The following is a 21350-nucleotide window of genomic DNA, read 5'->3' as shown; positions in this document are numbered from 1 at the left end:
CAAATTACAAACAGTTACATGCCACTGCTATTTACAGCTGCTTACAAATCACAGAGCGTCCCATCCAGCAACTCCTGCTCAGACAAAATCTCCCACTGTGCTCCATGGGAGATCTGCCTGAGAAAAGACTGTACAACTGGAGCTATGGGTCAAAACGGTCAGAAATGGCGAGTAATTTGGGGGGGCAAACACCTGAAACACCTTAAAGGGGCCTGATTTTCAGAAAGTGCTAACTACTCACCCTCTCAATAAACAGACCCCTTTAATAATACCTAGCCCCTGTCATCGGTAGATCTCCAAGTGCTTTACAAAGGAGGACCAGTATCATCATCTCCATTTTACAGATGGGGAAACTGAGGAACAAAGCAGGGCAGTGACTTGCCCAAGGTCACCCAACAAGCCAATGGCCAAGCCAGGTCTCCTGAGTGCAGTATTCTCTCCACTACACTGCCTCCCTTAAGGGGCCTCAAATTGGCCCCCCTTAATTTGGAATCACTCATCCCATTTGAAAATTTCAGCAATGATCTTTCTGGCACAGGAGAGGGTCAATATTTATTAGGTCAGGAGGAAAAATCAAAAGTTTATTTCTTATAAAATCCCATTCCATATGTTTTCACAGCTGTTTTTTAATTCAATTTGATCAGCTCTAACCAGCCTGCGATTTGAGCTGCGCCCGGCCTTAAAAGGCACTAGTGCCTTGTGGGAAAAAACGTTTCTTTAGAAACAGTTGTGTTTTTATGTCACATTTTCTGCATTTTTTTTTTTCTTTTTCTTCCCTTGTTCTTTACGGCTGAGGTCAGCTGTGCGCAGAACAGCTGGTCCTTGAGAACAGTGATAATGTACAGAACGGCTGCCATTTCACAAGCTCAACGGCTCCCATTGTTTGGATGAAATCCCCCCTCTGTGCAGAAGGCCAATACAAGGCCTATAGGACACTTCAGGATCATATAAGCCCAGCTTTGACGGCTTCACCGGTGTTCTGCCTCTCTGTACGTGGGTGAGTTTCAGCCCTACTGAAGTCTGTAACGGGTTGGTGACATCACAATCGCTTCCACAGCAACCGATTCTGATGTCTCCGGCTCTAACTTTCTCAGAATTCATACACTCCTAGACACCTAGGGCTAAAAGGGAGCTCCAGAGGTCATCTAGTCCATCCTGTGTGCTGATGCAGAAGTAAGTACACCTCAACAAGCCCTGACAGGTACTTGTCTAACCTGTTCTTCAAAACCTCCAATGACGGGTTTCCACAACTGGCCTTGGTAACCTATTCTAGTGCTTAACTATCCTTAGAGTTAGAAAGTTTTTTCCTAATATCTAACTTCAGTCTCCCTGGCTGCAACATAAACTGATCACTTCTTGTCCTACCCTTGGTGGACATGGAGAACAACTGATCACCTAAGTTCCCTGTAAGCCGTGTGGCCATGCAGCCACCTATTTAGTGCCGCTCAGGCACTCAGGGAACCCGGCCAGATCTGCTGCTACGGGGCACCCCTCTTCCAACCCCAACTTAGCCTGCGGCCTGGACCTGCCGCGGCTGGGGCGGCATGGCCAGATCGGGCCCAGACGCAGCCAGGGAGGTGTGGCGCGGCCCAGCCCGACCCCGGAGTGGCCTGGCCCAGACCCAGGCATGGCAGGGGCAGCCCTCCCCCAGCCTGGAGCTGCTGGGGTGCGCTGCCCCTACCATGCCTGGAGGGACCCCTATCCTTCAGCCCCAGCTCCAGAGCTGCTGTGGCAGGGAGAGTGTGGGGGGGTGGGAGGGCGGGAAGAAGAGTCCTCTCTCCCCACCGTAGCCTGATCACCCTCCTGCACCCCAAACCCCTCATTCCTGGTCCCACTCCAGAGCCCGCACCCCCCCCAGCGCCCAATCCTCTGCCCCAGCCCTGAGCCCCTCATCCCTGGGCCCATGCCAGAGCCTGCACCCCCAGCCAGAGCCTTCACACCCCTGCACTCCAACCCTCTGCCCCAGCCCTGAGCCCCAGCCCTGAGCCCCGGCCCCATCCCAGCCACATGGATGTTGTTATGTGCACCACTATTGAGGTGATGTGTCAGAAATATTGATGCACATAACAAAATTCATTCTGCACATGGGTGGGAAAAATTAGAGGGACCACTGCTGATCACCCTCCTCTTTCTAACCACCTTTGACACACCTGAAAACAGCGAGCATGTTGCTATAACGATAGCCTGTTCCACAAAACTTGGACTATGTTCTACCTCATCAAAAGCACCGAGGAGCATTGGCAAGAACAGGTGAAATTCTGGAGCTGCTAAAGTCAACGGCAAACCTCTCATTGACTTCCATGGAGCCGGGGCTTCACCCAACATATGGGCTTGACCAATGTCAATACACAACCCATCCAGCCTGCTTGTTTCCATATTTTCCATGTCTTAATAGCACCTATTATGATCTCCAAGCCAGCCAGCTCATCAAGTGATCCATCCCCTGTGGCCCAGTTCCAGCTTCTGGCAAACAGAGGCTAGGGACACCATCCCTGCCCAATCGCCATTGATGGACCTATCCTCCAGGAACTTGTCTAGGTCTTTTTTGAACCCCTGTTATAGTCTTGGCCTTCTCTAGCAAGGAGTTCCACAGGTTGACTGTGCGTTTTACAAAGAAATACTTCCTTTTGTTTTCAACCTGCTGCCTATTAATTTCATTTGGTGACCCCCTAGTTCTTGTGTTATGAGAAGGAGTAAATAACACTGATTCAGCTAGTCCAGTGGTCCCCAAACTTTTTAGCTCGCGACCCCCAAAGCCCTGTCCGCACCCTCCCCCACAGGGCCGGGAGCGGGGTCACGGCTCCGGGAGGATGGGTAAGGGTGTCAAGGCTGGGGCCGCAGCTGGGGCGGGGGCAGCGTTTCGGCCAGGGCCAAGGCCGACAGTTGGGACCCCAATTGTAGGGCAGGCAGCCAGGACCAGCAGCCGGAGTCGGGGCCAGGAGCAGAGCTGGGTGGCGCTTGCTCCCTCCCTGCCCCGCAAGGGGGCTGGCCTGGGCCCCAGACACGCCCCCCGAATGTTCTTCTAGACCCCCGTAGGGGGACCTCTGAGCTAGTCATTACCTAAGTGCAATAACAGGGGTAAGTAAACAGTAGGAAACCAGCAATCAAGGCAACATGATCAGTATGCATTTCTGCGTAACAGGATCCCAAAGCAGAAGACGGTTTCCAAAGGGGATGTTTTCCCTGAGGCAGCCTCTGCTTTTAGTTCTGACAGATCCAGCATTTCAGCAGCCTGGGGTTTTAACTGATGAAAGAACCGCGTTATACAGACACGCCGTTCAACGCGCTCCCATCGCGCTACTTACTGGTAGAGATTTTTCACAGATTGCTCGCTGCTGGTGACAGTGTAATACGGCCCTTCTCTCTTTACGTAATCCGTTTCGCCTCTGCTGAAACCCACTCTGGCTGGCAGCTCCAGTTGGACGTTGTAAGACTCCTTGGGCCGAGTCCCAAAGAACTGAAGGCCGTCATCGGGATAAAGGAAAAGGGCGTAGGTGTCGGAGTCATCATAGGCTAAGACTGCCTGGAAGGTATTCAGCTGCAGAAGAAAGCATCATCACAAACGTATGGGAGACTTGTTAAAGGCCTGGATGCGTGAGAGAAAGCCCTGGAATGAGGGACACAAACTGACCTCAGCTACATGGGACTTTGGTTTTGATGCAATTAGTTTACAGCAGTGGTTCCCAAATTTTAACAACCGGTGTACCCCTTTCACTAAAATGTCAAGTCTCGCAAACCCCCTCCTAAAAATGAATATTTCCAGGGATTTTCTCCTTTACCTGAGTATAAATGATAAAAGCAGTGATCTTGGAAATATAAAATTTGTTTTTATGACATGCTTATTACACACTATTATTAATTATTATTTATCATTACAGTATTTTTATCACATTATGAAAATGGCAACACTCTTCCAAGATCTCACTTTCGTAGCCTGTATCACTTGGAATAAGCCTGTTATAAGACAAGGCTCCTATGGTTCGTCAAGGAGTATCAGATGTGAGAAAGCATGACAGTATTTAAGAAGCCAACTCAAATCGTTCCTCCTACACACGCATTCAGGGCCTTGAGCAGTCCAGGCAAACGATGCACGGTACAACAAAGCTTAAACTTGTTCTTCATAATAATTTTAGAAAACAAGACTAGCTATTTAATTTTAAAAACAGCAAAAAATATCTACCTCCCTTTCCATTTCTTATAAGGAGTCTTGAAGTTTAAATCTCCTCAATGTGACAGATACGCTTGCTTTGATCTGCTTAGTTCTTGGAAGTCCAGGGGCTCCGTGCTGCCCGGGGTCCCAAGCGACAGCTCTGTGCACCATTAGGGAATTTTTTCCCCCCGAGAACCCCCTGTAACATTTCACGAACCACCAGGGGTTCACAAACCCCAGTTTGGGAACCACTGGTTTACAGCAATTAAAAATAAGGGTGCATCAAAGGGGCTTGGGACTTTGGGACCAGACTGGATAACATCTCCTGTGATGAAAACTTGAGAGGTAGGGACAACGGCTATGTTAGGGTTCCCTCCCCACTCTGAACTCTAGGGTACAGATGTGGAGACCTGCATGAAAGACCCCCTAAGCTTATTTTAACCAGCTTAGGTTAAAAACTTCCCCAAGGCACAAATTCTTCCTTGTCCTTGGAACAGTATCGCTGCCACCACCAAGTGAGTTAGACAAAGATTTAGGAAAAGGACCACTTGGAGTTCCTGTTTCCTCAAAAAAAATATCCCCCAAAGCCCTTCAACCCCTTTCCTGGGGAGGCTTGAGAGTAAACAAGGTGAGCACAGACCAGACCCTTGGGTTTATAGGACACTACAAACCCCAATCAGGTTCTTAAAAGCAGAACTTTATTATAAAGAAAAAGTAAAAGAAGCACCTCTGTAAAATCAGGATGGAAGGTAATTTTACAGGGTAATCAGATTCAAAACACAGAGGATGCCCCTCTAGGCAAAACTTTAAAGTTACCAAAAAAAACCAGGAATAAACCTCCCTCTTAGCCTAGGGAAAATTCACAAGTTAAAACAAAAGATAATCTAACATATTTCCTTCCTATTACTTACAATTTGTAATCTTAGATGCTTAGTTCAGGTATGGCTTTAGGAGCTGTATTTTCCCTGCCCTGATTCCTCACTGACCCGGAGAGAACACAAAGAAACACAAAACAAAAACCTTCCCCCACAGATTTGAAAGTATCTTCTCCCCTTATTGGTCCTTTTGGTCAGCTGCCAACCAGGTTATCTGAGGTTCTTAACCCTTTACAGGTAAAGGAGGGATTTTATGCTACCTTAGCTGTATGTTTATGACAGACTAGGATTTCACAGGAGAGTTATGCCTCTCTGAAATTCTCTGGGAACCTCATTCCCTTGGAAAATCCCACTCAACGTGCTTAACCAGAAAAATGTGTCAATAGCAATGTGTCTCTTTCCCCCTTCCCCATGTATGGCCAGCATTAGAATTATTACAAACCCCCACGTCTCTTTCATTGAGGAGCGAATTATTACAATCATCGCCTTTTGAATCTAGGAAAATAATTTAGTGTCACAATCTTACATGTGTTACAAAATGATCCGTAAGTGTGATCTGTTCTGGGTGTTTAAAACAGGAAAGGGGGGAAATTGTCTCCAACACACAGACAGAGAGAGAGCACGCTGGCATTCAAGAGAAGAGAATGAGGGCCCAGAATATTAGCTGGAACTACAAGAAATGTGCAATCTGGGGCTTTAACGCTGAAGAGAGACCTCCTAGCATATCATAGGGAATGCCATGCAAAAAAATTGAGTCTGGAATGTGCTAATAGAATTGCTGTTACCAACCCCAGCACTGTACAGAGGAACAAATGCAGTGTGTGCCTGCCACTTTTCATGTAATTTGTGTTTGACTGAATGCTAACATTGAATTCTTGCCTCAGCTCACACAGGAAAGCAGCCAGAGATCAATAGCGGCTCAGGAAGAACCAAAACCATACCACATTCAGCATTCGTTATTTTGTATGAGAGAGAGATGGCTCATTGGCTCAACAGGATGTGGTTTAAATTTGGCTTAATGAGATTTTTTTGTGGAATTGGTGCAAATGGTCCACTTCAAACAAGGAGAGAATGATCAGTTCACACCACAATGATCCCATCATAAGGAGTTTCCACTGTTTGGAAATCCAGGCATAAACTTCTACAGTACTGCCCACCAGCCAGTCAGACCACGAGACTCACCATCTGTCCATAGATTAGTCCTCAGTCTCCAGACATGTTACATGTGAAACAAATTTTGCTGGCCCCAGACACAGTCCCTAGGGAGCAAGACAGCCCAGATGGCAACCTCTGGTCAGGACAGCAGAGGACCAAACAAGGGCAGGAGAACAGGGCTGCGGTCAGGAACAGAGATCATTCACCAGACTGTGTGGGGACTATGGTTTCCACAGCTCTTCCTCCCATTACTCACCTGCCTTTCACGCTGATCTGATGTTCAGACATAAACAACCCTCCCAAGACTGTCAGCGTCCCTTGTTACATAAACAGGGGGCTGTGTAGGAATTAGCGATGACGAACACAGCACCCTAGCTCACCCCCACCAAGTGGTGATGCCTCAAGCTTCTGTCCAACTCAGACAGGGGCAAGAGAGACACCTGAATTTGCCACTGTGAGCCAGGAAATGCCCCTGTGAAGTGTTTTTGAGCATCCTCCGGCTACAGGAAGACACATTATTAACAACGTGAGGCTAGATTCTGTTCTCACTTATACCTGGAGTCCCTATCTCTAGTTTCTATCTCTCTAGTCATAGAATCATAGAAATGTAGGGCTGGAAGGGATCTCAAAAGGGGGGCCAGCACCACATGATGAGGCAGAGTTAAATATACCTAGTCCAGGGGTTCTCAAGACAAAATTTTTGGTGGCTTCAGATTGCGGCCATCAATTCTTGCTGGTGGCCACTCTCATACTTTTTCCTACAATACTTCATTAGCTTTAGGAAAAACAAACAAATATGCACATAGACACGTCCAAATCATTGTAGTTTGTTTATTGCTAGCTAGTGAGACTGCTGTGAAAAGTGATATTAACAAACATACAAGTATCACTTTTCACAGCAGACTTACTCAGCCCAGGCAAGCCTGGGGACAAATTCAACCCTGGGTAAGGGTCAGGGGAGGCAGTGAGGGTGGGTGGGTGGCCGGGGGAGGTTGGAGCACGAAGCCCTGTGGTCAGATCCCAAAGCCCCACGGCTGGGGAACGGGGCCCGGGGACAGAGCCCGAAGCTCTGTGGCTGGAGCCCAGGGCTGGAACCTGGACCCCCGTGGCCAGAGCCTGCCGCCTCCCCAGGGCTAATGCCCAAAGCCTGAGCTCCACCACCTCTGGGATGGTGGGGAACTCACTGGCTGCCTGCTCCTCCAGTTTTGTGTCCCAGATGTCCCCAGACCCAACCCCTGCTGACAGCCCCAGCAACAGCCACCAACACCAAGGCAGTACATCCAGCAGCAACAAGGAGTGGCCTCTACTTTCCCTCTTTCCCACCCATCACAGCCCAGGAGATTGTGGCGTCAAGAAAAGCCCCTTGGTGGCTGCATGCGGCCACATTTGAGAAACGCTGACCTAGACCAGCCCTGACAGGACTTTGTCCAACCTGACCTTAAAATCCTCCACGGATGGAGATTCCACAACCTCCCTAGGTAGCCTCTTCCTGTGCTTAGCTACCCTTAGCGTCAGTAAGCCTTTCCAAACATCTAACCTCAATCTTCCTGGCTGCAGATTAAGCCACTTCTTGTCCTTGTCATGGAGAACAACCGATCACTGTCCTCTTTATAACAACCTTGGACATATTTGAGGGCTGAGATCATTTCCCCCCTCAGCCTTCTCTTCTCTAGATAAACATGCCCAGTTCTTTCAACCTTTCCGCAGAGGTCAGGTTCTGTTAACCTCCTCTCCTTTCTGCTGCTCTCCGCTGGACTCTCTCCAATTTGCTTGCAGTCTTTCTTCAAGCGCGTTGTCCATTGGATCAGAGGAGATCAGAATCTGTTCCAAAATCCTGAGATTGTCAGTTTACGACTACTTAGGCTATGTCTGTGTAACCCACACACCTCCTGGGTGTGGTGTTCTGCCCCACCTAGTGGTACTGAGACCACGTGAAGGTTAATGAGTCTGCTCTACAGCCTTAGAGAAGTGCCACAAGGCTTTTGGCTCACGCACTAAGCTCCAGAGGTCCCAGGTTCAATCCCACCCGCTGATGACCAGGGTCGGTCGGCGTTACATCTACACTAGAAGTGCTTGACCAGCACACTATACTCCCAGTGTGGATGCAGCTATGCTAGCAAAGCCGCAGTTCGTATGAGTGTCGTACAACAACTACACTGGTAAAAGGGCAGGTTTGCGGCTATATCTACATTGTGCTGGCACGGCTCAGTCGGTCAGGGATCACACCTCTTTGCACCCCTGACTGACACAGCTACACCTGCAGAAGGTTGTAGCGTAGACGTGGCTGTAGCCCTTGTCTACACACAGGTTTTGTACTGTTATCAATGTGAATTTTTTCCCAACATAGTTTTACTGGTACAACCCCACATGTGGACATAATTATATCAGTATAAAGGTGCCTTCTACCAGTGTAGCTTATTCCTCTTCCCAGTCACTGTACGATATCCCAGTATAAACACATTTATACCGGCATAACTGTCCCAACACTAGTGGCTTGGTGCAACTTGTGTGTGGAGACAAGGCCCAATGCACTGGAAGGAAGCTGCTAATTCCTCAGAAGGTGACTCAGTATATCACAGGTCTCCTTGGAGGAGATGTACCTTGTAACCAACACCGGGCCATGTAAATGGCATCGCCCCAGTGAAGCCAGTAGACCTGTGCTGATTTACACTGGCCTTGTCTAAAAACTAGTTATAAGCAGGAATTTTTAGACTGATCAAGGAGCGGCTCCAGTTAGCGAAGCTCATAGGGCGTCCCAAAATTAAAATAGGTCCCTGGTCCATTGTCCTTGGGTGAAATTCACCCTGGGCAGCCACCCAGCACATCTATCTGAGAACTTCACCAACACTATTTGATTTCATCCCCAGTCCCCATCTGAGCTATAGCAGTGCTATTAGCCCCATAGGAAACTGACGCTCGGGGAAGATTAAATGACTTGCCCAAGGTCACACAGGAATTCTGTGACTCAGCCAGGAACTGAGTCCAAGTCCAGTGCCCTATCCCCATCCTTCCTCCTCAAAAGAAGTGCTGAGCAGGTCTCGTACTGGTCCTCTGTCCAGGGCTGAATTCCATCACCTGAGGGGCGATCAGCCACATAACAAGCACTGCATTGTGACACTTGCATGGCTCCAGGGTGAGACATTCATCTGCTTCAACGCCATCCTAAACAAATTCCACTTCCCTCCCTTCCTCCCCACAGGCTCCCAGTGAGTTATTACCAGGACGTTCTATTCCCCTGCAATGGGGCTCTTCCATCATTTTCTCTACTTTATCTTCTGGGCTCTTAACCCCAGCTCTTCTTTTCCTGAGCATACAAGAAACTCCTCCACAACATCTGATTTTTCCTTCACAACCAGGAGACTTTTATCCTTCTGCCGTCACCTAATCTCCCAAACTCTCTCTCCAAACTGAGCCCCAAGGCCTGGCTTCACATCAACACCCTTGGTCAGAACATTGGGAGAATAGAGAGAAAACACATCGCTGGCCACATTCTGGACTCCGGTACATTGCTTGCTCAGAAGTTGACCCCCTAGTACAAGATCATCAGGACCTGCATAAAACTGCTGTCTCTGTTACCACAGTGCGCTGCTACCAGGTGGGCATTTCGAGAGGTCCTGAAAATTTGGGGTGAAATCCTGGCACCAGCGCAATCAATGGGAGCTTTGTCACTGACTTCGGCAAAGCCAGGAGGTTATCCTCAATCAGGTGCATGTTTCCCCTGAATGTTCCGCGGAGCGTTCATGAGCAGCGGGCATTCACAGCTAGCCCCTTGCAGGGTAACTAGTCCTAACTCATCCTGAGCGAGCTACCTTGCAGGACAACCCACACCTCTGATATGCTGAACTCCTTTGGACTTGCCTTTCAACCTTGCCTCTAGGTTTAAAGGAACCTTTGTACTGCATTCTGAGTGATCCTGAAACACGATTCTCCTGTATCTCACATCAGCCCTCTCATGGCTGTAACCCCATTAGCTGCTTTGGAGTTACTCCTTCTTTGCACCAGCGGGAGTAGAATCCGTCCCCCAGTCTCTACGAAAACATTTTTCCCCCCTGAGTTTTGGGCTCCCTGATTTAATGAGGCTGAATCTCTGTGTCCATCAATTCCCCAGCTGGAAATTGCATGATAATACTTCCTTTCTCACTGTCTTTGTCTTGTCCTTTCATACCGGCAGGGACTGTCTCCTACTATGTGTATGTACCACGTGCCTAGTGTAACACCAACAGACCCCAGCTGTTGGTGGGTGGGATCGAACCTAGGATCTCTGGAGCTAAACACATGAGCCTCTACTGCATGGGCTAAAAGCCACCTGGCTCTTAGCCAACGCTGTAGCAGACTCGTTAATCTCTTGCTGGTCTAGGTACCACTAGAGGGGACAGCGCGTCACACCAAGCAGGCATGGGTTATGTACTTCCCCTCGCCGAGGAAGCAGACCCCAAGCTTCTGAGACTTCCCAGTTGATAGCCCAGACGAGGCCCCACTTGTAACACTGTCGGCAGGTGGGATCAAACCTGCGACCTCTGAAACTTACTGCATAAGCCTCTACTGCATGAGCTAAAAGCCACATGGCTCTTTGGTGGCTGTAGCAATCTCATTAACTCTAAGTGGTCTAGGTGCCACTAGAGAGGGACAGAGCCCCACACCCAGCAGGCATGGATTACACTAGCACAAAGGGGCCCTGCTCTCAAATCGGGTCCTTTAAGGGCTACTGAAACATAAGTACAGAATGAGAGTGAGCTGCTAGTGTTTTATCTGGGGGGGAAGGAAGGCATTGAAATGATGTTTTAAAGCCTTTTCAGAGAAATGATGGAAAATAAAATCCTACTAATGATCCAATTCTAAGTGTGACGATGCGGGTAAAGTCACGGAAAGATGCCCTCCCACGTCGGTTAGCCTTTGGCTTGACAGACACTCAGCAGCATGGACTTTTCTCATTACAGTAATTTCAGCAGCCAAAAAGGGGCCCCAGCTCTATTTGTAGAGTTTCTTAGCATTTCCACAAGGCAGTCATCATCCCTCCTATATAAAGGGAGTTTGTTGTGAAGGACGCACACCCACACTCACAACCCCAGGCATTTAGGACTATGCCCCAGTGACAGCAGTTCAGCAACACAAACAAAGCTACACTGAAAAAGATCTGGGGTGGGACGGGGGACACAAACACATTACAAAGCTGGGCAATCAGAGACTGCACCAAATCCATCCCTGGTGCAACCTCACTGCAGTCAGAGTTTACTCTGGAGCTTGATTCTGCCCACTAAGTCCTTACTGAACAAACTGAGGATAATCAGATGGGAATCACTGCTAAGGTTTGCCAGAAGGGTTAGAGAGAAATCGGACAGATAAGAGGGATGGATGGAGTGTAAAGGACAGAGGTCAAAGAGCAAGAACGGTTAGCTCAGAGCTTGTTACTAGGCTGATCTAAATGGAGTTTGGCCGTTTAAACACTTGTTAAAAGAGCCATAGAAGGCAAATTCCACCTCAGTGCAGCTTCCCAGAGCTCCAGCTAAGGGTAAGCCAGATTTCAACTCGCTTCACTGTGCAGGCTGCCAGAGACCATACTGCTCACAAACACTGTTGCTGTTTTCAGTTACTCGATCAAGAGAGTGTGCCATTGTATAAAAAACACCATGGAGAAATGTCTGCAAAATGCCGTCCCTAAACAAACTCAGTAGCAGCACTGTCAGCAACAGTATATTGATCCAGCATTGCTACATCTTGCGGTTTTATCGCAAGTCTCATTCGGTGTCTATTTTAAAGCTCCTGCTCTTGGAGTCATGTGATTATGTGAGAATCTCAAATTTTTTTTTTTAAATGCAAGTAAGGTACTAATTCATGCATGCAGAGAAAAGCTTGAAAATGTGACCCCAAAGGTTCAAAACCTAGAAGGCAAACAGAACCCCTCTTTTTTTAAAAAAAAAGCCTCATGATTTTTAAGTCACTCACGATTTTTTTGAGTTGGAGGGACAGATTTTTGAACACTTGAGTTCAACAAAATTGTTGCTCCTTGAGTGATCGATGCTTGGCATGTCACAAGTAGCTGATATTTTAATTAGTGATTGTACGATTCTTTTCCCGATGCATATAGCAACTTCCTCCTTCAAAAAGAATATATTTTTCTTCACTCCCATTTGGTACCAGGTTAGGAAGTCTTGAAATGCTGTCACTCCATTTCTCTCTTGCTCTTTCCCAAACCGGCCATAAAAACCCTCAGCACAAACCCCACCGGTGACCCTCACTTCCTATGTCAGACCAACATCCTGCAACAGAGATGCACTGGCATGGCCCCAAAACCCACAACTGGGCCAGGCGGCTCCAGCGACAGCAACCCTGCTAAGCAGTGGACTTTTTAAGAAGATGTGTTGAGGGGAGGACTGCACTCCTGTTCGCTGCTTGGCACGGCATGGGATTTTTCTTCCAGTCAATCAGCCAACCTCCAGGAGACCCACTGGGTCCACAGAGGAAGGCGGTGGACGATACTGCTCCACTTGGGAATGGGAGATGCATTGCCAAAGGAAAAGAGGCACTTTGACAGCTTGAAAGGCAACTTGACATTCAGCCAGACTGTTCATCACAAGCATGGAGAGGCAGCAGAAAGGGCTGATAAACAACCTAATAAGAGCCCATGGGAAGAGAGAAAGAGAGTCTATTTGTAAGGTTCTTGAAGCAAAGAGGCCAGGGGCCAGTGCTTTGGAGATTTCTCGGTCCTAAAACAGGCTGTTCCACATCCCATGCTTGACCTGAAGGAGGAGCTGCAGAAAGACATTCATGGGGAAGCAGCACTAGCCTATATGCTGGATGGATGAGGAGAGTAAAGGTCAAAGGAGACCTTGTTTTCTGAAGACACCCTTAACCGTTGCAACCTCTTAATACTATAGTACAAGTGCAGAATAGTGAAATTCTCTCACCACATGGCAATGCTGGGCCACATTATCTCCACCACAGGATCAGGCTCTTCTATTTGCCTTCTCATCATCATACAAAAACAAGAGGATGGCAGCAAATTTAAAACTTGATTAAAGGAAATATTTTGCATATACAACATGTGGCTGGTTAGCCGGCGGAACTCATTGCCACAAGGTACCAGCGAGGTCCAGGGTTTAGCAGGATGCAAAAAAGGATAGGGCACTTGTACAGACAACTGGATAATGAGAACAGTCAGCGTTACATTACAGTAGAACCTCAAAGATATGAGCACCAGAGTTCCGGACTTATTGGTCAACCAGACACCCTCTGGAACAAAAAGTAATCAGGCAGCCGCGGAGACAGACAGACAGACAGACACACAAAGCAAATACTTTATTGCCTCTGGGCTTTAGCTTGCTCCGGGCAGGGTCAGAGCTTCTGACCCTCGGGAGCACTGGGCTCAGGATTTTAGGCCTGGGGGAGTGCTGGGGCTTGTGGCTTCAGCCCCATGGCTCCGTTCCCAGTTTCAGTCCTGTGGGGGGCACTGGGGCTTGGGGCTTTAGCTATGAGGGGAGCGCTGGTTTCAGCCCCAGCGCTCCCCCTATAGCTAAAGGCCAGGCACCCCTCCCCTCATTCAAACCAAGAGCAGAGCCGTGGAGAGTCCTGAGCCCTGGTGCCCCCCAGGGCAAAAGCCAGGAATGGAGCTGCAGGGCTGAAGCCCTGAGCCCTGGTGCCCCCCGCGAGGCTGAAACTGGGAGAAGAGCTGTGGGGCTGAAGCCCCAAGCTCCTCCCAGATCTAAAGCCCAGAGCTCTGGTGCTCCCGAGGGTCAGAAGCCCTGACCCCGGCCACAGCCTTAACACGTACCCCCACCCGTGGCTGCAGCCCCAACCCTCTGTCTCCCTCCCCATGGATGACGGCTGTAATGTCTTGTTCAGAGTTAAGGACATTTCAGAGTTATGGACAACCTCCATTTCCGAGGTGTTCGTAACTCTGCGATTCTACTGTAATTTTTTTTGAAAAGTCGGGTGGGGGGGAGAGAAATATAGGCAGCCTAGATGTAGCCATGATATAAATATCATGTGTATATATAAATAATCATATAAATATTCATGCTTCAGGGTACAAACCAGCTCCTAACTGATAGGGTTGGGAAGAAAATTCCCTACTGCAATTTATTCAATAATTGCCCATCTCTGAAGCATCTGGTACTAGTCACCGTCAGAGACAGGGATGCTGGATTAGATGGAGCACTAGGCTGACCTGGGATGACAACTGCTATGTTCCTATCATGTTGCAACATGATGTTAGCATGTCATCAGCAAGCTGCACGCAGGTAGCTCAGAACAGCAAATCAACGGTATTTTTCAAGAAGTTTTTTCTCTGCAACCCAAAAGAATTCCAGATTTAAAAAACAAAAACAAAACAAAAACTACAGCCAGGCTTTCAGGGCACATGAGAGATGTGCAAATAGCACTATAAAAGTCAAGGAGCGGGGCAATGACAACACTAGGAGCTCCCTACCCCCTCAGTAAGGAATCAGACCAGTGAACAGCGTTCATCATGACAGCAATTTCCGCCTTCATGGGCCAGAGCCATGAAATGACTTGGGAATCCAAGTGCTGTGAATCTGAAAGTGTTTCAGTCTATTCATGAGTGTTATCAGTTCGTGTCTCTGAAAAGCATGCATCACTGCAGGAAGTTCTTGAGACCCGATCTAAGTGGTGCCTACTTTCCATATCAACCCACAGTGGAAATTCTGAAAGCTATTCCCCACAGACATTTGTTAACGAGTAGCTTGGAAAACAAACCCCAGAAAAGGAGAATAGGAGCCGAAATCATTAACAAAATGTTTGGAGTGCTTAAAAAATATTTTTTTAAAAATCAAATCACAAATCCTGGGCCAAACCCTACCTGATATACTCACAAGTATCAGTCCCTCTGAGCCAGATTCGGATCTCAGTTACACCATTGTAAATCCAGAGCAACTGTATTGAAGGTACATTTGCAGCTGAACCTTTCAGCAAAGGCCAGTGGGGGATTTCTGCACTACCTCTAGCTAATACCATCACCCGGAGCATTCTAAGCGCCTGCTTGGCTCTCTCTTTGTCTATACTTAAGCCCCTTCGTTTTTGGTTTAAACCAATTTTTACAAAAAAACCCCAACAACCCCAGGTTTTACGAAAAGAATTACTTGTTTCTTTTCTGATTTTCAACCTACTTTTGTATCATTCCAATATATTTTAAAAAAATCAATCGTTTTATTAGGGAAATACATCTCTCTCATGCAATGGATTGTTGTACAATAATACATTTTAGTCTGTGTGTATATGCAAAGCTGTCTGTTGAAATAAGGCTGTGTATTGGGCTAGACGATACACACAACAAACAGGTATGCACACAACTCTGAAGTGCGTGCGCATCTGAATGTACTCATGAATATTACGCCTGCCCCGCACACATTTCAAGCTGTTAGCAGATAACGGTTTAAAGATCTGATACACTAACATGGGAAGAAAATGAAAATCTGTCTCAGAATACGTTTCAGAACACAAGAAAGTATTTAAAATTAAAAAAAAAAAACAGGCGAAAAGGATGAAGTTGAGTGTATGCGCTGCAAATGATGTGGCCCAATTATTAAATGTAAATATTTATAGGCTAATAGTTCTAAGTCTACAACAGTAAACTGTTTATTCAAATGAAAAGATTCATCGGGGGGATGAGAGATGTACTGTTTTCTTAAACTCAGAGGTGACACTTTGTTTTCAGTTCTGTTTTAGTTCTGCAGCAAACCACATTGAATTCCACTCATCAAAGCTACTGGAGACTTTTCCCCCGAGCTGCCATCCACCAAAATAAACCCCAATATTTACCCAGAAAAATTATTAATTGTTTTTTCCACCTGTTTTCGTTGTTGTAGTAATAAACACCGATAAATTCCCAGGAAAATTAAATATAATAAAAACTGAAAACAAAAGGCCCTATCTGTACTGTACTGCAAGGTCTTTGCAGCAGAGACCACCAGAGTCTTTGTATATGTTGAGTGGATGCTGTTAGTAGTCAAATTATAATAGCTCATGACCGTTGATTTCCACCACTGGTGTTTGCAAGAGAGATCGTGAATCCCTTGTGAGAAGTGAGTGACAAGAGTAGCCCAGCTGACTTCAGCACGACTCCTTGGAGTCAGGGTCTCACAATCGGTCCTTAAGGGGTTTGTGAATGGTATTCTAGCCTCACCAAGAGAGATCCAAGCTGTGCTGCCCTCAGCTGTTCAATTGTAGTCCCTCTAGACCACGGAGTTTGGGCTGTGACTCCACGTCTGAGCTCTGGCTCAGCTGATGCTCCATGAGATGTTCGAGAGCACGTGAGTGAACAGGTCTTAGGGTATGTCTACCATGGGCGCCAATTTCTCCTGGTACCAGTGGGTGCTCGTGCCCCCTCACCTCTGGCCCCGCCCCAACTCCATCCCCCTTCCCCAAAGTCCCCACCCCGGCCCTGCCTCTTCCCCACCTCCCCCCCGAGTGGGCCATGTCCTCGCTACTCCCCCCTCCCTCCCATAGCTGTTTCACAGCAGCAAGCACTGGGAGGAGAAGTGGGGAGGGCGCGCTCAGGGGAGGAGACGGAGGCGAGGTGGGGAGCTGCCGGTGGGTGCAGAGCACCCACCAATTTTTCCCTGTGGGTGCTCCAGCCCCGGAGCACCCAGGGAGTCGGACCCTAGGATGTCTACACTGCACAGTTAAGCCAGAGGCACTTTAAGCCCAGGCTAGCCAACCCAGCTGGGGGTATGGGTTAGAGCCTGAACTCCACTTTAACTCAGGTTGAAAGCCAACCATTTTGCAGTAAAGATAAGGGCTAAATCACTCAAGTGCTGATTGTCCTCTGGGGGGAGTTGTGGGAAGGGCATTGGAGGACTGACAAGTTCTTCAGTAATTGACATAACTTACAGGGAAGGAATCCTAGAGTGTCTCATCACAGACAGCCCTCCTGCGATCTGCCCCCCCCCCCCCACACACACACACACGGGTGAGGGTAGAAACACTGGGGACACAGTAATGCAGGTAGTACTTTGTGTAACCCACACACCTCCTGGGTGTGGTGTTCTGTCCCATCTAGTGGCACCGAGACCACTTAGCGAGAGATTAAGGAGTCTGCTCTACAGACTTAGCTAAGGGCTATATGGCTTTTAGCTCATGCGGTAGAGGCTCATGCACTAAGCTTCAGAGGTCCCAGGTTCGATCCTGCCCACCAACAACCAGGGACTGTCGGTGTTACAAGCAGGGGCTCATCCGGGATTTCAACTGGGAAGTGTCTGAACATGGACTTCCACGTAGGGGAAGTATGTAACCCACACACCTCCTGGGTGTGGTGTTTTGACCACTTTAGTGGTACCGAGACCACTTAGAGAGAGAGAATAATAAGTTTACTCTACAGCCTTAGCTAAGAGCCATGTGGCTTTTGGCTCATGCACTAAGCTTCAGCGGTCCCAGGTTCGATCCCACTCGACAACGACCGGGGTCTGTCATTCTTACATTTGCAGTGGGCATGCTCACACCTGAGTAAGGCTAACCAGGGTGCTCAGACCCTGGTGCCAGTCACCTGGGATAACTGTGCAGTGTAGACATAACCTTAGTCTGGAAAACTGGTACAGATGCTCAAAAACAGGGGCCATTGACGTGGGTAATATTTGCACCATGCATTTCTGGTTAGAAACCTTTTCCCAGCCACATCTCTCTCTGGAATTACACTGTTTCTTCAGATCCCAATGGGATCACAGCAGCTAACATTAACATTGGCAGGTTTCAGAGTAGCAGCCATGTTAGCCTGTATCACCAAAAGTATAGTACACCAGTATACCAAAAGTATATACACCAAAAGGAGTACTTGTGGCACCATAGAGACTAACAAATTTATTTGAGCATAAGCTTTCATGGGCTACCGCCCACTTCATTGGATGCATAGAATGGAACATATAGTAAGAAGATATTTATACAGGTGATTTATAGCAGGTGAACACGCCCCAGATGGTGTGGCTGATGTGATTAGGTCCTAGAGTGGTGTTCCCTGAATATGGGGACAGAGTTGGCATCGGGCTTGGTTGCCAGAATAGGTTCCTGGGTTAGTGTTTTTGCACTCTCACAGATCTTGGGAGACAGGCCAGTCTTCGCTTACAGACAGCCCCCCAACCTGAAGCAAATACTCACCAGCAACCACACACCACACAACAAAACCACTAACCCAGGAATCTATCCTGGCAACAAAGCCCAATGCCAACTCTGTTCACATATCTATTCAGGGAACACCATCATAGGACCTAATCACATCAGCCACACCATCCAGGGTTTGTTCACCTGTACATCTACCGATGTGATATATGCTGGCACATGATGGCAATGCCCCTCTGCCATGTACATTGGCCAAACTGGACAGTCTCTATGGAAAAGAATAAACAGACACAAATCTGACATCAGGAATCATAACATTCAAAAACCAGTAGGAGAACATTTCAACCTCTCTAATCACTCAGTGACAGACTTAAAGGTGGCAATTTTGCAACAGAAAAGCTTCAAAAACAGACTCCAATGAGAAGCTGCTGAACTTGAATTAATATGAAAACTAGATACCATTAACTTAGGTTTGAACAGAGACTGGGAATGTCTCGGTCATTATACTAACTGAATCTACTTCCCCATGTTAAGTATCCTCACACCTTCGTGTCAACTGTCCGAAATGGGCCATCTTGATTATCACTTCAAAAGTTTCCGCCCCCCCCTTTCCCCCCCCGCTGATAATAGCTCCTCTTAATTAATTCACCTCTTACAGTTGGTATGGGTACTTCCACCTTTTCATGTTCTCTGTATGTATAAACATCTTCTTACTATATGTTTCATTCTATGCATCCGATGAAGTGGACTGTAGCCCACGAAAGCTCATGCTCAGATAAATTGGTTAGTCTCTAAGGTGCCACGGGTACTCCTGTTCTTTTTATTAACACTGGCCTTACCTTCTTGGAGGGCTCCGAGTTTCGAGACACTTCCTCATAGGCACCCACGTTCTCCCAGGTGGCGACGAAGGCATGGGTGGGAGCGAAGGCAGCTGCAGCTGCACTAGGAAATCCAGCATGGATAAGGCGAGCGGCCTGGCCCAGCACCTCGATGGACTCATCCTCCCGGTAATAGATCTTCCCCCTCCCACCGCTGGTGTCAATATCGGACATGAAGGGGGCGATCGCTGGGAAGTCAGTGGGGAAGTCATCGTCCACATACTGGGTTTCTCTGGGGAAATCCTGGGTGGAGATGATCCCATTGGTTCCTACCTACAAGAGACAGCAAACAACTCTGCTCAAAGCCCTCTCCACCATCTCCTCCACCCACACAGGACTCCTGTCAACAGGCAGCAACAGCTGCAGCGCAGAAAGATCCCATTCAGTGCAACACTCCCACCCTTCCTCTGCATCACCAGTTCCTCCCTCCGAGCCAAGTCCTTCCACCCACCCCATCCAGGGGCTTTCAGTCCAGCCGGGGCCCAGCCACAAGGGACCTCACTTACCCAACATTACGGGGGGGGGGGGGCAGGGGGGAAGGAGGGGGGACGACGACAAAGACTCAGCTTCCTCTCTTTCCTCTCCACCCATGTAAGCTCCATCCCCAGCTGCAGGCTCACTCCAGGCAACCCCCCACGCCAGGGGAAGCAGCTGGGCACAATGTTTTCCAGCACCATTAGCTAGACAGAGGGGTAGGAATAGCTAGGTGAAAGGGGAGCACGTAGGACAATCTACGGATGCACCAAGTTCTTCGCAACTTCTGAGACCAGGGCTGGACAAACTACGGCCAACGTCCAGCCCATCAGACCCTTTAATCTGGCCCTCGAGCTCCTGCTGGGGAGCGGGGTCGGGGGCTTGCCCTGCTCCATGCGTGCCGTGGCTCCGTGCGGCTACCGGGAAGCAGCAGCCTCTCCCCCCTGTCTGGCTCCTATGTGTAGGGGAAGCCAGGGGGCTCCACACACTACCCCTGCCCCAAGCGCCGGCTCTGCAGTTCCCATTGGCCAGGATCCACGGCCAATGGGAGGGACGGGGCGGCCCGCCATGCCATTTCCATACCCAGAGGTGGCCCTCGGGCCAAAAGGTTTGCCCAGTCCCGGACCAATAGCCCCGCTGCGGGCTGTTATTGGCCCTTCAGCTTTAGTTCTTGCCGCCGGGGGGCTGTAGCCTGGGCGTGCCCGGGAGCCCCGGGGCGAGCGGCCGCGGGTTCGAGCCCGGGCCCGGGCGCTCAGCCCCGCGGCGGGCACTCACGTAGAGGTGGCTGAAGCGCGTCTCGTAGAAGAGCAGCGGCTTCCCGAGCGTCACTACGGCCGAGGTCTCGTCGTCCCCGTCCTGCAGCAGCCGATCGCCCCGGGGCGCCCCGAAGGGGAGCAGCTCCCGCCGGGGAAGCGCGACCGCCCAGCCCAGCAGCAGGCAGGGAACGAGCAGCAGCGGCGGCGGCAGCAGCAGCGCGGGGAGCCCCATGCTGGGCCCTGGCGAGGCGGCGGCGGCGGCCCGGGGCTGGCTCCCCTCCCGGGCGGCGGCGGCAGGGGCAGGAATCTCCAGCCCAGGAGCCGCTTCCACCACGTCCGACCTGCGCTCCCGGCGCTGGCCGGGGCGGGGTCTCGGCTCTGCCCCAGCGCCGCCATTGGGCGCCCCGAGCCCGGCCAGCGGCCAATCGCGCCCGGCCCCAGAAACCGGAGCGGCGCCGCGGCTGGTTCGTGTTAAGCCCGGCGGTGCCCTGGGGGGTCCCCCCCCCACACCCCCGGCAGGAGCCTAGCGCCCCCCAGCCCCGCGTGTGGGGGACGCGGGGCCCCCGTTGGCCGGGGGCTGGAGAAGCACAACCCGGCCCCGCTGGTGCGCTGCACACTCCGGATTATAGGGGGGGAAAGGTCGGGGTTACGATCAACCCCTCTGTGTATGAGACCCCCCCCCAGCTGTGGGGTGGTGGAGGGACTGAATCAGCCCCCTGGGGTGCTAAGGGCTGGACTGCTCACACCCCGGCCAGGGAGGGTGACCAGATGTCCCGATGTTATAGCGACAGTCCCGATATTTGGGGCTTTTTCTTATATAGGCTCCTATTACAACCCCCCACCCTCTGTCCCGATTTTTCACACTTGCTCTCCGGTCACCCTACTGCCACGGCCAGACATGCAGTGAGGGGCTGGTGTGCCAACGTGGCTCTGGTGTGGGGAGCCCTCTGGGCTGGTTTGGCCCCCCTGCGTTGACTGCCGGTGAGGTTCACTTGACTCC

The 21350-nt window shown here is 49.6% G+C and overlaps 1 protein-coding gene across 2 annotated transcripts in view; it reads right to left on the bottom strand.

Annotated features, from left to right (window-relative positions):
* NID2 (nidogen 2) overlaps positions 1-20706 on the bottom strand; it is a 53896-nt gene extending 33190 nt beyond the window's left edge. The window contains exons 1-3 of one of the 2 annotated variants that reach the window (XM_073350138.2): positions 20370-20706; positions 19083-19394; positions 3306-3538 (exon numbers count right to left, since the gene is read on the bottom strand). In XM_073350138.2, coding sequence (XP_073206239.2) covers positions 3306-3538; positions 19083-19394; positions 20370-20582 — 758 coding nt within the window. In that variant the 5' untranslated portion in view covers positions 20583-20706. The remainder of the gene's footprint in view (positions 1-3305; positions 3539-19082; positions 19395-20369) is intronic. The other variant, XM_073350137.2, reaches the window with a different exon arrangement.
* Between the last annotated feature and the right edge of the window lie 644 nt (positions 20707-21350).

Source organism: Lepidochelys kempii, chromosome 6, assembly GCF_965140285.1.
Source record: "Lepidochelys kempii isolate rLepKem1 chromosome 6, rLepKem1.hap1, whole genome shotgun sequence".
Lineage (NCBI taxonomy): Eukaryota > Metazoa > Chordata > Testudines > Cheloniidae > Lepidochelys > Lepidochelys kempii.
The sequence above is the reverse complement of the archived record's forward strand: the minus strand, read 5'-3'. Positions and strand labels throughout refer to the sequence as shown.